At 38.4% G+C, this 15,266-nt stretch overlaps 1 protein-coding gene across 3 annotated transcripts; it reads left to right on the top strand.

The window, feature by feature from the left end:
- The first annotated feature begins 2,484 nt into the window (after positions 1 to 2,484).
- znf513a (zinc finger protein 513a) lies at positions 2,485 to 14,448 on the top strand. Of its 3 annotated transcripts, XM_028440142.1 has the most exons (5): positions 2,485 to 2,676; positions 4,266 to 4,375; positions 4,943 to 5,077; positions 11,001 to 11,771; positions 12,887 to 14,448. In XM_028440142.1, exons 2-5 carry the CDS (start codon positions 4,336 to 4,338, stop codon positions 13,840 to 13,842), a joined length of 1,902 nt encoding a protein of 633 aa, XP_028295943.1. In that variant the 5' UTR covers positions 2,485 to 2,676; positions 4,266 to 4,335; the 3' UTR covers positions 13,843 to 14,448. The 3 variants fall into 3 exon arrangements, with proteins under 3 accessions (XP_028295943.1, XP_028295944.1, XP_028295945.1); XM_028440143.1 differs by lacking the exon at positions 2,485 to 2,676 and having other exon boundaries at positions 4,266 to 4,379; XM_028440144.1 differs by lacking the exons at positions 2,485 to 2,676; positions 4,266 to 4,375; positions 4,943 to 5,077 and adding an exon at positions 8,614 to 9,683.
- Positions 14,449 to 15,266: the final 818 nt, after the last annotated feature.

Genomic DNA, 15,266 nt, shown 5'->3' with positions numbered 1-15,266 from the left:
TTTTTTTAAACCATTTTTCTGCAACTACACCAAACTTGCCATATTTTAACCTAATTCCATCACTTTTTCTTGCATTTTTTGCCACATTTCTCCCACTTTTGCCACTTCTCTGTCAAATTTCAATGCCATTTCTGCACAATTTTTTCCACATTCAAGACATTTTCGGCACTTAAAATCCCTTTCCACCACTTTTCCCACCTAATGTCACATATGTTGATGCATTATTGTCACTTTTAATCTCTTTTCACCGTATTTCATGCCTATTTTTTTGGCAATTTAACCACATTCACCAATGTCATGCCCATTATTTGCATGTCATTCATTTCCCACCGCTGTATGACTGAAAAATAAAATAGTCTAGGGCATCTCTCCTTATACTGTCTGTAAATATGTAAATATATCCTTGCCCCCGCCTGAAAATATGTATATATATATATATATATATATATATATATATATATATATATATATATATATATAGATCCATTATTTTTTTTAATATAATTTTTTCTATATAAATTTTAATTTATATAGCTTTTGTATTGCTTATTCTATCTTCATTGCACTATTTTTCAGGTGTCTTTTGGGTTTTCTGAGTGTCGCCTTCTGTTGTCTTTTTTACTGGACTTTATATCTATCTATCTATCTATCTATCTATCTATTGACACTTTGAACCCTTTCTACCACTTTTTCTGTCCTTTTTTGGCCACTTTAATTTGCAACTTTTGACCAATTTCTGTGGTTTTTAAAATACCATTTCACCACCTTTTGCATCATTTTTGTTCACTTTTAAGCCATAATTTTTCTGATTAAAACAAGAATTTACATCTTTAAGATGACTATATTCTATGATATGAAATTGTAATAAAGTTCTTGGATATTTGGTGGAGTAATTAACTAAGGAAGTTGTTGCATGTTATCTTGTCTGTTAATAAAAAAAACAATAATAATTATAATTATAGGTTGCATTGGTTAAAACGTGTTAGTTTTAGTTAAATTATGGACAAATTTTAGTCCACAATTTCTATGTTTTTACCACTGTATTGTAGACTAATTTTTGTCTAAAATTTGGATTCTGAATTGTAGATTTGATCTCTTTCTAAATTTTATTTCCACAAATGTGAAAATAAAACTTTATTTTATAATTTTACATGAAGATCTTGACCATTATTTTATCAACTTAATCACACTACAGTGATACTAACACTGTTAAATGACTGCTACTCTGAATTTGACCTTTTATCTCAAATCTCTATTAATATTGAGTGATCAAATCACTTAATTATCCTGTAGCAAGACTATTTTATTTTTTGGTAAACATATTTTATGACTATGTCAAAATAAGAGTTTTCATTATTGCTGATTATGCAATCATGCAAGTAATTTTTTTGCAATCCTGCTTTTTCTTTGTAATTTTTTGGTGGCTACCTCTGCTTTTATATGAAAATGTTTCTTTTTCTCAGTAGCTACCTTCATGAAGTTGCTTATATAGTAATAATAGGAGCTTTTAAAAAAATAATAATTTGTAAACACAATTTTATCTATGCCCACATTACTATGGGATTTGTGTTACAAATTAATATGTTAATATGTAGACAAACTGATCAGAAAAATTATTTCTTTCTGATTTATTATTCTATATTTTTACCACTGTATTGTTGTTGTCATTTTAGCCGGTCTGTAAAGCGCTTTCATAAAATGTATTATTATCATTATAAAGTTTTTTAATAAATAAATAAATAGATATTGACAAACTGGACAGAAACATATTTGTTTTGTTTTTTTTAAAAAACAAGAAAGAAAAAAACCGCGCACACACACACACGCACGCACACACACACAATAAATAAATCAGAATATTCTCATTAATCCTCTGTTGTAATATTCATTTATTTCTGTCAAAATTATTTATGACTGTTCTTTAAAATTCACATAAACAATAATGTATTAATAAATCAAAAGTAATTAGTGTGATTACACACACCTGTTACCAACAAGCGTATAACTTAATAATAAACACTTTTTGTAACGGCACTGTGCTGGTAATGAGTCCATACTGCAGCACACAGTTGGGCACATTTTTCCCTTCTTTGGACACAGGAACTACAGTAACAACAATGCCTTGGAACGGTAACAGGAAATTGTTTTCGGAAACGGAAACACACGAACACACGAAAGAAGACAGGTGTTAAGTCAAAACTCGTCTAATCGAATATAGGATAGTATCCGGTGGGCACATCGGGTATTCAAAGTAAAAAGCGGAAGTTAATGACACTTCGGATTTGTGTGGAATAGGGCTTTTATTTTTCAAAGAGGTACGAGTCAATTCGTCCTTTCTAAAAGAGAAAAAATACAAACTAATTCCAGGTAGGTCAAATAATCCAGAAGAAAGAAGGTTAAATTATAACCTAAAAGCACGATTGGTACGCTTGCTTTTATTGTGAAGGTCACAAAGCGGATGTGAGGCTTTTGCTGCATCCACTGGATCACAGTCGAATCAGAAAATCAATTAAGTTATGAAAAATAGCATTAATTGCCTTTCTTTGTCGCTGAAGCTCATGAAGACATGGCGGATCTCCAGACGTTGGTTGTATGAGGACAGGCACTTTCGATCTAATGGCGTGAGGAGGGACGAACCACCGCAGCACGGACGGAAGGGATATTTACGTTTTTTCGGTAAGTTAGCTTGAATGCTAAGCTAACCAGTTGGAGCAGGCAGAAGCTACTCGGTTAAATGTAGCTGTCACCGCGTTTTGTCTCGGCTTACGTTCCCTGAAGATGGTCCGTGTCAATCATGACTACGTGCTCATCGAAAGTGAACACTATGACTAGCTCGTATGACTGAAATGTTACTTTTCTGTGCATTTCCGTTAGCCTTTGTGGGTTCTTTACATCCTGTCAACTGTATCACGGGGCATTTTTTAATCTAATTCGTCCATAATGTGACTGCGTTGTTTTGACATCACAGCTAACTTGTTAGCCGCCTTGCTAAAGTACACTAATGGCTTTTGTTTACAGTGGTGGTGATACACCCGTCTGATCCGAGATTACACACACCTTTATTTTTTAAATATTATGTTACCTTTGCATGCGATATTGTCTGTACCAGTGTATTACCTATAATAGCTCATCACTAAACCACTAGTGAAGTCATACTGGAAGAATTCAATGAGTAGCTGATGGTTATACCGATGATTTCCTACAAAATGTGTGCTAATTTTAGCATTTCGACTTTAAAACATACCCAATAGATCAGAAGAAAGGAATTCGAGATATGTAATGTGTGCATTTTCATATTTAATTCGTTTATTTATTCATTTTTCACCTAAATCAAAGGATTTGTGTAGGAATTTAAAGTTTTATCTCCCCCCCCCCCCAATGATACAGCTATAACAACTCAATACCATGCTTCTTTGTGCTATAGAAATATTTAATATGCTTTTTTTCACAAAAGCATAAGCACACAATGAAAAATAGATTAAATTTCACTTATTTGAACCAGCAAACATAATTACAACACGTCAATATACCATTTATCTGTGTTGCTTTACACATACTGCACATTATACTCTAAAGACACAAATAAAATGTAGTCTGTCCTGCCCTGTATAAAACTATTGCTTCAGGTCATTGGTTTATATAATCTAAAGATGATAATCCCTCTGAAAAAAATTCACAATCTGTCTAACTGTTTTTGTCAGTAATTGCATCTTTGATATCGGAAAACTAATTTCATTAGCAGCCATTTATTTCCATGTGATTAGCCTACCACTATTATACTCTACTATAATGATGTGATGTGTGTTGGATCTTGGGGAGTTGTTGGGTTTTTTTTAAAAAACAACATTTTATTGTGACTATCCATTGTTAATCTGATTTGAATATAAACCCCCTTTATTGGTCAGAGTCTGAGCATAAACAATCTACACTCTGGTCAGACCAAGGGGAACACTCTTCAGTATTTTCAGGCTTGATCGCCCTGTAGTTGGCCACCTTTGATAAGGGTGTCTATAGTGTTTAAAAATACCCCCTGATTCAAAGCAACACTACTGATGATGCGTCCTGCATTTACATCCTTCCCATTTCTGAGACAGCTCTCAAATGGTAAACCCCCTAGTGACTACCATCTTTTGGCACAAAGGGCAGTTTAGTGTCACGTCCCATGTTTAATGATTCTGGCAGTGTACAGACAGATAACATGAAAAAAAATAAGTTATGAATTTTTTTTTTCTCTTTGGTGAACTTTGTCATTTCTCCTTTAATAGGTAGCAGTGAACTGATGTTTGCGGATGTCTGCAAGACGACACTTCAAAACAGCGAAAGGCTGACTGGAAGATGCCAAGAAAAAAACAGCAGAATCCACAGCCAGTAAAGTGTGGGTAATTAATAACATGTTTATAATGTATAGACCCCCTCCCGACGTATTTAATGATTTGTTAGTGAATATTGTTTTTTGTTTTATACCAAGAAAAAGGGGAAATACTGTTGTATATAAACTGACCAGTAGATGTCAGTATGGGCCTAGTGCATCTGCTGTTTTGCAGCTTGATGGCCTGAATTTGGCCCTAGAGTGTTTTTTTAAAGACTTGACAGCTGTGCAATAGTTGTTTGGATTGCATCGAGGCAGAGAGGCTGTGTTACAATTTCAGGCGTCATTACATTTAACTGCAGTAAAAAGGGCTGTCAGCTGTTGGCGGTTCATTTTCATGTTAATAAATGCTGTAAGATAGTAAATTAAAGATTTTTTTCATGAGTCTAAGGATGAAATGTGCTATAAATCTACTTGATAGTCTGTTTAAACTTAATGACTTTAAAAAAAAACCCCCATAAATCTTGTCTTTATCATTGTTCTGCACTCATTTCTAAAGTAATTATAACACTGCTCACTTGTGTTTGTATACGTGTAAAACATTGTAATACGTTTCATCCCCTGTGATTCTAGTGGATTCTGAAGACGCGTTAACGACTGAAGCTCCAGCAAACCTTCCCTTAGACACTAACTTCCTTCTTGAACAAGACATTGAGTTTGGTGATTCAGATCAGGACAACAGACTTCTAGGACTGGAAAAGTTTTCAGGTTTGTCATCTAACCCATGATTAATAAAGCATCACGTGTTTTTGTTCCTTTCCCAGTTAAATAGTTCAAGGTGTCTAACTATAAAGACATGATTATATAATATTGTTTGAACTAATCTTACTTGCGTAATACTAAATCAAGTTATCAACTTTTCATTTATCTTGCGTATTATCCAGCACTCAATGAGGAAAATCTCTAAAGATTTAAGAGGAAGAAGGTGAAACAAGTAACCTAAACTCTACATGAGATCTTTAGTGAGCGAAGTGGGTGTAACCATTCCATTGTTTGTGGGATGGGAATTTAAATATCGCACACAACTTATATGGCTCTGTTTTCTCAGGTTAACAACAGCCGACCACACTAGAACAAAGAAAACTTACCATACTTGGTTTTTATTATCATCCAGATTTATTTGTGTGTTAGGAAGGACATGGATGGCAGAAAAATGATTGTGTGATGATTATGAAATCGTTTTTTAAAATTTGGATATTTCAATTACACTAATTCATAACTCAATAATCAGCAATTATCAAATCGATAATTGTGAGTAATCGAAAATCGCTTTGTCACCAAATCGAGACTTCAATAATCACAATCGAATCAGAAAATATGGCTGATTAACCACATCAAGAGAAGGTTAGTATTGGTATTTGTTGACATTTTTTCATACATTTTATAAGTTGCCTGATTAATAAATGAGATCACCATCATTAGTCACTGTGAGACTTGTGATGGAACGGTTTAAAGACTTTAGAATATAACATGACATTCTACAATCAATCCATCTTTCTAAACAATCAGACTATTTTAAAAAATATTTAAAATTTTATAACCCAAAGCATGTGGGATCCTGTAGCCTGGAAACCAGGGTTGGGGTCAACTATAATTGTAATCGCGTAATTGATTGTTAATTACAATTATGGCATAATTATAATTGAAATTGTACTTGAAAAAATGGGTTGCTTGTAATTGAATTGAATTTAGATAATTTACTTTGTAATTGTAATTGGCATTAAAAGTCTTACACGAAAGGCTTACACATATCATATAGCACTCACTGCTCTAGGCCTACTAAATACATGTGTGACCAACAACTTGGTCTCTTTAACAAGGAATGTCAACACTTACTCAAGCCTCACAATGGGCCCCCTATGGTTTTACACATGCACGACCTGGGCTGCATTTGTTCAACTGCTCAACCTCCTAAAGGTGGGTTAATCCCAACATGTTAATCAGGGTTGGTTGTTGCATTCTATAGGTGTGCATTCCTCAGATGCCATGGTGTATGATAATACCTTGTGAATCCTCATACCCATAGAAGTAGTAGATATTCCAGTTTTTCAGCATGAATCATGGTCTGCTGTACCTCGTAAAGTGCCATTTTTTTTCTTTTTTATTATGGATTGGCTGTTATGCTATGTAATGAAGATCATTTTTTTATTTAAAAAAAAAACAAATTAGATGACGGATAACTGTTACAGTGTATTTTACAGCTGATTTAGGACATTTAATAATTGAGTGTAATTGTAATGGACTTATTTTATTGTAATTAAAAGAAATGCTGGTCAGCGTAATCATAATTGAACTGTAATTGAACATGGATAATTGAAGACATAATTGTAACTGAAAAACGTAATTGACCTCAACCCTACTGGTAACTTTAGCTCCCTTCCGTCAAAAAACTTTGTAGAGGTTAGATGGAGTTATTTATTATTAACATTGATTATTTAATTGATTATGATTTTTATTAGAGGTTCCACTTCCCTTTTGGGTCCTTGACTTAAGTGGAACAGGGTACTCTGAAACCTGATCTCTAGTAGGTCAGAGTTCAACCATCTTGACCTCACACTGGTTCCAAAGGCAGTCTGTGAAATTTCGTTTTGACACCTAAGGAGGGGGAAAAGAGCACAAACCTTAAAGTGTAAGTCCACCCTCAAACTACTTTTTTCTGCTGAATACATACATGATTAGGTATGAAGTAATTCGTCTATTGATCCTAGTCCCACTCTTCACATTTTAGTCAAAGTATTTAAATTCAGTGTTTTCAGTTGTAAAATGTCAGTGAGTGCCCTCTGTGGGTTGAACGCCAGCTATTGCATTTTAATTTTGCTATTGGCTTAGATTAGATCAGTAGTGTCACTTACAGTCACTGTTGGCCCCGCCCCTACGTTAAAAGATGGGAGGAGGGACTAGGTTTCCTCCTCACACAGCACTCAGTGTGCATTGATTGACAGCTCCATGCTGAACTGTGCAGCGCTGTGGGGGTGGGGCTGCTGTGACTGGGCGTGTCTTAACTACTCGGAGTAATGCCCATCAAGGTATTCTTTGAATTTCCCTCTAGTGGCAGATCAGCAAAAACCTAGGGGTGTACTTACACTTTAAGGTTTCTTTAATATCTGCAGGGATCTCTTGTGAGAGACAGAAGGTTGGTTATGTGTTATTGGGCAGACTTTGTGTATTGACTGTTTGTATTCTGGGTATACACCTTTTCGCGGTGACATCATCATCCGGTACACTTGACCTGGCAACGCCCGCCGCCATTTTAAGAGGGGTAAACTTTTGCTTGACAACCACTATTTATACTATTTACCGTGGACAACACAAAGGTTTTACTCAGTGTCTTACAAATATTTCAGCAGATTAGAGCCAAAGGCCAAGCACCGATATGAAGAAAAGTTACATCTGGTTGGTTTACACAACTTCTTTGTTTTTTTCGCCTCTCTTCTGAGTTGTTTCCTGGTTTGTTCCTGCTGTCGGCCGGAACAAACTGCCACTCAGGCCATTTCAGGTGGCAGTTCTCGCGAGGCTAGTGACAGCGTTCAGTTTAGTAAGGCAGAGGAATGTTTTTATTTATTTATCTTTTAGTTATTATTACATAAAAATACAGGATATTTACGGGAAAATACTAATACGGGACGATGGCGGGAAAATAAGAGCACGTTAACCATCTTCCTGTGTCGACATCTTTCTATTTTGATTCGGAGGTATGCTAATAGCAGTAGCCCAGCTAGTTCCTCTCCACGCAATTGCGCAATTCGTCACATCCGGATATCCCACTCTAAACCACAACACTGTCTCATGATTGGTGTTAATCGTTTCGGTTCTGATTCGAAAGGCAAAGGCAGGAACGATACAAGATGGATTCTGGTGTTTGTGAACACCAGGAGAATCCATCTAGCAGGTAAGATTATTTTTCTGTAGGTGTTATGTAAAATTGTGTCTTTTCCTTTAGCCTGGCATGGGTACGACAGCCAAATACTACACATGATTTGGGCACTTTACGGTAAAAATCTGCCACACTGCAAGATCTTTACCTGTGTTGTCAGCAGTCAATGGCGGTAGCCAAGCAAAAGCATAGGTGTTTACCCCTCTGAAAATGGCGGCACGCTTTGTTAGGTGAAGTGCTGACATCACGCAAAAAGGTGTATTACGACTTTCTAGTCATAAAGCTTATAGAGTTATCAGTTTAGGGAGTAAAGGTCCAGGAGCCTGTTGAATTCCTCTGGGATAGTGTTAGAAGCTGTCTTTAATAAATGTTTGGTAGATGGTTTGATCCCCTACAACGTGTAAAACTGTTTGTTTTACACACACCTTTTTGTGTAGTAAAAGCCTTTTTGAGTTCCAGCCAGGAACTTCAGAGACTCCTCGCATGGTTTTGATTGGGAGCCATTGGTAGTACTGGGAGGGAACATGACAGAGTACTGGGCGTGTTTTTAGCTGATGTTTACCATTTTTCACTTGAGCTTTCAATGTTTTCTCTTTTCTAGTGTTGAGTTATTGTCCAGACTGAGCTTGGACCGTGGCTAATTATGCAAAAGAATGAAAGTAAAGGAAAGATCAGATGACCAAACTATGATTAATATGTGTGATATTTGAAACAATCTGATAAAAATTTAGGAGAGATTTATTACTCATGGCTTTGTCATCCTGAGCGCTCAAGGTTTGAACGGTGAGTCAGTGATATAGTGTTCTCCTTCTTCTTCTTTTTCTTCTTCTTCGTCGTGCTATAGTAAGAAACAGAGCATCTCGTATTTCTCAGCACGACTCTTTGTCAAAGTGAGCTGTGAAAAATTGAAAAGTAGAAAGACACCATTATTATATAAGGCTCATAAAATGGGACCATTATCATCAGGGACACCATTATAAGAGAGCATCTATTTATCATCATCATCATCATCATCATCATCATCATCATCTACCCCTACCTCCGCTCTGACTACCCCACTGCCATTGCCCCCCAACCATCATCATCATCATCATCATCATCATCATCTTCTACCCTCATCATCATCATCATCATCATTATCATCATCATCAGAAGCAGCAGCCACACCATTATAGTCATCATCATTATCATTAGGCTCTGTAATCATCCATGAGGGCTTTCCAGGGGCCAGCATAAAAAGGGCAGCCTCTGCTCCTGCCTTCCTCACATCACACCTCACCACCAGCGAGCCAACGAGGCTTCCTTTGTGCTCAGACGCCGCTACAAAAGTCCCAGTATCCTGTTTCCTGGAGGGGAATCTTTGAATCTTTAAACCTTTGTGTTTTAAAGATTCCCCCCAAACATCAGCTGAAAGAGAAAGTGACCTTTTCTGGACGCCATGTGAGTACCACATGTTTATTCACATCAGTGTCAGAGATCTTTGATTTTGCCAGTAGAGGAACGGCTGCTGCTGCTGGGATGGTTTTGGTTTTTGGTTCAGAGAGGATGGCTTTTGTTAAGTTTTTGTTGGTGTTGAGTCCAGGTCTGGTTTCTGCTCAGAAAACCTAAATACTTTTTAATGCTTGTGTAGAGTTTTAGTGTCAATGTGCTGCTGGATTTCTTGGAATTGTATTTTTTTTTTTTTTCCTATGAGAGCATGAGAGATAAACACAAACCTCCTGGTTCATAGTTTGCACATTCTCTTCAGGCATTCGTGGGTTTTCTCTACGTACTTTAGTTTCCCTCTCTATTCAAAAACTATGTATGAACTGGAAGTTCCAAGATTGGACTGTTGAATGGTGGTTGTTTCAGTGTGTAATGTCATAGGCTCCAGACTCATGGACGCATAGACAAATGATTTAAATTCCTTTTCGACATCTGGATAATTGCACTTTTTCCCGCAGAGGTTGAATTATTTCTATCTCTTGAAATAACTTTGAGTTTATTAGATCTGCAAATATTTATCAAAGTGGTTGATTGATAGGTTCTAGTATTTGTATTCTGTTGCAGTTTAAGACTGTGCAGATTGTAAAGACTGAATAAATATACCAGTTGCATCTTTTAATATGATAGGAGGAAATGTCCTTAGATTGTTGATTACATTTCTTTCCTTATTTCATTTTCAAATAGTGACATTTACTGTAGTTACAGTTTACAAAACTTCTACACCATAGTTTGAATGAGATGCAGGAAACGGATCGATGATTTGTTTTTGGGTTTTTTTTTTCGTCACGGTTTATCAGAGCACCTTTGATTTTCACAGTAATGATGGTACTTTTTAACATGACTGCTTGAATTAGAGGTTAAACACACAGTATGTGGGCCAAAACAGGCCCACAAAGGCGTCTAAACTAGCCCGCAGGTAATTCTGAATAAATGCACAGATTTTTAAGATTTTTTAATGCCATTATTTAAATGGACTGACAGTGGCAACTTAAGATATCATATTATTGTATTGCACGCGACACTTGATCTTAAATGAGTTGAACGCTTCTGGCTCGACAAATATGTAGGAAGTGTAATTTAGTATCTCAAAATTAGGGCGGTGGTCTTACATATAACTCTTTACTTTCTTTGAATGTCCATAAATAATCCTAATCGTACAGACTCTTGAACAGAGGAGGTTGAAAAGTAAATGCAAAGACAAATCGGGGTGTGAGACTTGAGTTGAATTACCTCTCTTTGTGTGTGTATGTATGTGTGTATGTGTGCACACAGAGGTCGCAGCTGAGATCGGTTTCTCTGTGTTCCCCCTGGCTGATGAGGAGAGCTCTGCCTACAGCCAGCTGAGTATGGAAAGTGAAACGGATAATTCCCGAAGCACAACTGACAATGGGAGGGAGGACGAGGGACGAGCCCTCCAGGCTGAGCCCCCTTTCCCCCCCTACCTGTCCTGCAGGGGCTGCGGACAGCTCCGTGATGAACATTTAGGGCCCGGCATTGACCTGGTTGGCCCTTACTGTCTTAGGTGTTATAAAAATTCTCGGGAGGCCAAAAACTCTGACTTTGGTTCCCATTTTGGAAACATGAGCGGGATGCGCTCCAGTTCCCACCAGGACCTGGATTGTGACGGCGACGACGACAGCATGAGTGACAAAGACCAATCATCTGACGACAAGAACTCCAAACTGCATTCGTGCCACATCTGCGGCTTCTCCTCACGCTACGCCAACCACGTGAAGCGTCACCTGAAGACACACAACGGGGAGAAGCCGTACAACTGCCCGTTGTGCACGTACGCCTCAGCCCAGCTGGTCAACCTGCAGAGACACCTGCGCATTCACACGGGAGAGAAGCCCTACAAGTGTGAGAGCTGCACCTTTGCCTGCAGTTCCCTCGGGAACCTGAAGAGGCACCAGCGGATGCACAATCCCTCTGCGGTGCCTCTGCAGGACGTGATGGCTCGGCCACCGATGGTGCACAACACGGGAAAGAGACAGATGAGCGGCCAGAGGTCTGCAGAGGACATGAATGATGCCTCATCAAAGGGTTCGTCTCATTATTAAACTTTTGTCCATAAGTATTAAGGATGTCCCGATCCAACTTTCTCACTTCCGATACGACACCGATATTGCAGACTTGTGTGTATCGTATCAATCTGATTTGATATCAGCACAAATCAGACACTTGTTTCCTTTTTTATGTCGTGTGGATTATTAGAAAAAACTTTAACACAAGACGGGATGTTAATTTGTCCTTTGTGCCAAAAGGTGGCAGTCACATGAAGTTTACCATTTAAGAGTGGCGAGGAAGCTGCGTCTCAGATATGGAAAGGATGTAAATTTGTGACACATCATCAGTAGTGTTCCTTTGAATCAGGGGGTGTTTCGGCCTTTTAAACACAGGGTGATCAAGCCTGTGTGATATAATATGTCAGTAGGTACGATAAAAACTGATCTATTTATTATTAACCAATGGGTTACATACATTTTAACCTTAAACATGAGAATATTCTACATTTTAATACAATAAAAAAAATTATAAGAATAAAAGCATTATGCTTTTAAAGTGTAAAAAAAAAAAAAATGTTCACTTTAGTTATTTTTTTCACTGAGTGTTTCGTTCTGTTAGTTGCTGGATAGAAGTGCTGGACTAGTGTCTGGAATGGAATGGACTGCTCGTGACATAGAATTTAGATGAGGGCCTATATAATTTTTTTTTTGTTTGTTTGTTTACTGATATCAGACTGATTTTTGATTTTCTATCTCCTGATTTACTTACATTTTAACCTTAAACACAAGAATATTCATGTTTAAATGAAACATAAGAATGTTCCAGGATTGAATATAATGAAAATTAAATTAGACCATGAATAATAAACTCAAAACTAATAAAAACAATCAAAACTAATTATACCTTTAAAGTGAAAAATAACTATTCTAGTTCACTTTAGTTAATTTTTAGCCAGCATTTAGTTCTGGCAGCTGTCGGATAGAAGAACTGGAGAAGAGTCTGGAATGGACTGGACTTCTTATATCAGAGATTTTAGATGCAGATATCTGACCAATTTTTTATATCAATATTGGATCAGGACAGCCCTAATAAATCCATTATGTAAGAGTTTTAATTAATAATTTTAACGCCTGATCTCCTGTCATTTTCAGAAGTAGCGAGGGCAGCGTCCCACATCAGTCTGGGGCCCCACAACAGTGACTACATGTCAGCATTTGACAGCATCAAGGCAGCCTCGCCTCCACACATCCCCCCCTCCAACCCGTCCCCTGGTCACCATTCTTCACCTTTGTTGGAGACGACAGGCAGCAGCGGGGGTGGCAGGGGGGGCAGAGGGGCCGTGGCACAGGGTCCCAACCTGGCCTCCTCCCTCTTTCCTTACACCTGCAGACTGTGTGGGATCGTCCTGGAAGACGAAGACGGCTCCTCGGCCCAGATCTGTGCCAAGTGCACGCTGGAGATGCTGACTAAGGACTCGTCGTCCTCCCCCAACAGCCCTGGGGAGCGCAGCGACAAAGTCTACACCTGCGCCGCCTGCCCCTTCCTCACCCACTACCCTAACCACCTGGCGCGCCACATGAAAACCCACAGTGGGGAGAAGCCGTATAAATGCCCTCAGTGCGACTACGCCTCGGCGCACTTCGACAACCTGAAGCGCCACCACAGGGTGCACACGGGCGAGAAGCCTTACAAGTGCCATTTGTGCGATTACGCATGCGGGAACCTGGCCAACCTGAAGCGGCACCAGCGGGTGCACTCGGGCGCCAAGCCCTTCCAGTGCCCCGTGTGCAACTACACGTGCAACCAGAGCATGAACCTAAAGAGGCACATGCTGCGGCACAGCGGGGAAAAGCCCTACAAGTGCCAGGAGTGCGGATACACCACGGGCCACTGGGATAACTACAAGAGACACCAGAAGAAACACGGGCTGAACACGGACGGGTGGGTCAAAGTCCCCATGACCCCCAGCAGCGACGAGGCGGGGGCCAGAAAAAGCCTGGAAGCATCGAGTCAGACTCACAGAAAGGACGGAGCGGCCGCTTTGCCGTACATGCCCCGTGAGGGAGGCCAGAATATCCACCCCTGCTACAAACTCGAGATTGCATAAACTGTGACTCAGCAAAAAGGAAAACCATACCAGCAGCTGGTTTGCTCTCATACCCACAGGGCCTTTCTAGTGTTTCCGTATCGTCTTTATCGTGTGTCTCGTCTAATGTCTTCAAAGGCTGCTATTTGGTGATATGTAAGATGTTGCACAAAGATGTGGGAAGCTTTTTGGGAATATTTTAATGTCTGCTTAGAATATTTAAGGTCACTTTGTCACCACACATTCCAAATCACATGGAGCTAAGGCTAGTGTTACCTTATCTTCATTGGAAAACTGGGATAAAGAAATCTTGAATGTCACCTGTGTCAAAGTCTATATTTACCTTCAGTTGTAATAACCTGTCTGAAGTCTTTTCTTTAACACACATTCAAGGCCCGGGGGCCAAATGTGGCCCTTTGGACCATCCACTTTGGCCCGCAGGAGAAAGTTAAAAAACAAGACAGAAAAAACATGAATTATTGTGTAAATTACTAAATAATTCAGTTTTAGACATCCCAGCTCTTCTAAATACACTAACTCAATGAAACTCCACAATATTTGGATGATTTGCAATTTTCCCCATGCTTTTATCACATGACTGCAGTTTTAAATCTCAAATTGTTCAAAGGACTCAATTTTCCTGAAATCATGTCTCATAATTTTGCAAAATTTAATTAAAAATTGTTAAAATCAATGAAATTTAAAGGAGAAAACCCTGCAGGGACATATCTGTCACTTATTGCTTGGATATTGTTGGTGCCTTACATACAGTAGTTTATGTATCATTTACACGTCAAAGTGAAACTTTTATTGTTCAAATTGCTCATTTTCACGCCTAAAATCTGCATCTCACTTAAGATCAAACTACTTTATATATTTGGCCCCTGAACTAAAAGGAGTTTGACACCCCTGTTTTTAACACATCGGTTCATACTTCAGCTACAGACTGGGGGTTCCTTTGGTTCTTTACAGATGTTCTGACATCAACATGCCTCTAGAACTGTCTGGTAGTGTTAATATTACTTATTTAGACTTGATAAAAGGGTCCTCATTAGATAGAAATGCTCAGATTGCATGCGGTGGCAGCAGGAGGAGGAGGAGGAGTTTAAAGGGCATCTTCAGCCTGGATGTGGTTTTATTGTTACAGTCAGAAAGAAAGCAAAGCACACATGCATTAAAAAGTTCAATATAAACAATGGATGAAAAGCGTCTTAGGAGCATGTTTACATTTCATCCACTGCCTAACTTTAGACAGCCACGTATCACTAATGATTAGAATCAAATAATTGATTCCCATTGGTATAAAACATGTTCTGCCTATGCTAAGTTTTTTGAGGGGGTTTATTTTTCGTGGTGAAAATTTAAGATATCTCTACGTAATCTTTCTCACAAAAATGAATTTATGAATGAATAAACCGTTACTGTGTGTTATTTTTGTCTTATCA

Source organism: Gouania willdenowi, chromosome 24 (assembly GCF_900634775.1).
Source record: "Gouania willdenowi chromosome 24, fGouWil2.1, whole genome shotgun sequence".
Classification (NCBI taxonomy): Eukaryota; Metazoa; Chordata; class Actinopteri; order Blenniiformes; family Gobiesocidae; genus Gouania; species Gouania willdenowi.
The sequence above is the reverse complement of the archived record's forward strand: the minus strand, read 5'-3'. Positions and strand labels throughout refer to the sequence as shown.

Excerpts from the sequence above, each read along its gene's own strand:
- znf513a (XM_028440142.1), top strand. The coding sequence starts at position 4,336 with ATGCCAAGAAAAAAACAGCAGAATCCACAGCCAGTAAAGT. Across the intron at positions 5,078-11,000 it reads AGGACTGGAAAAGTTTTCAG|AGGTCGCAGCTGAGATCGGT; the intron begins GTTTGTCATCTA and ends GTGTGCACACAG. Across the intron at positions 11,772-12,886 it reads GAATGATGCCTCATCAAAGG|AAGTAGCGAGGGCAGCGTCC; the intron begins GTTCGTCTCATT and ends TGTCATTTTCAG.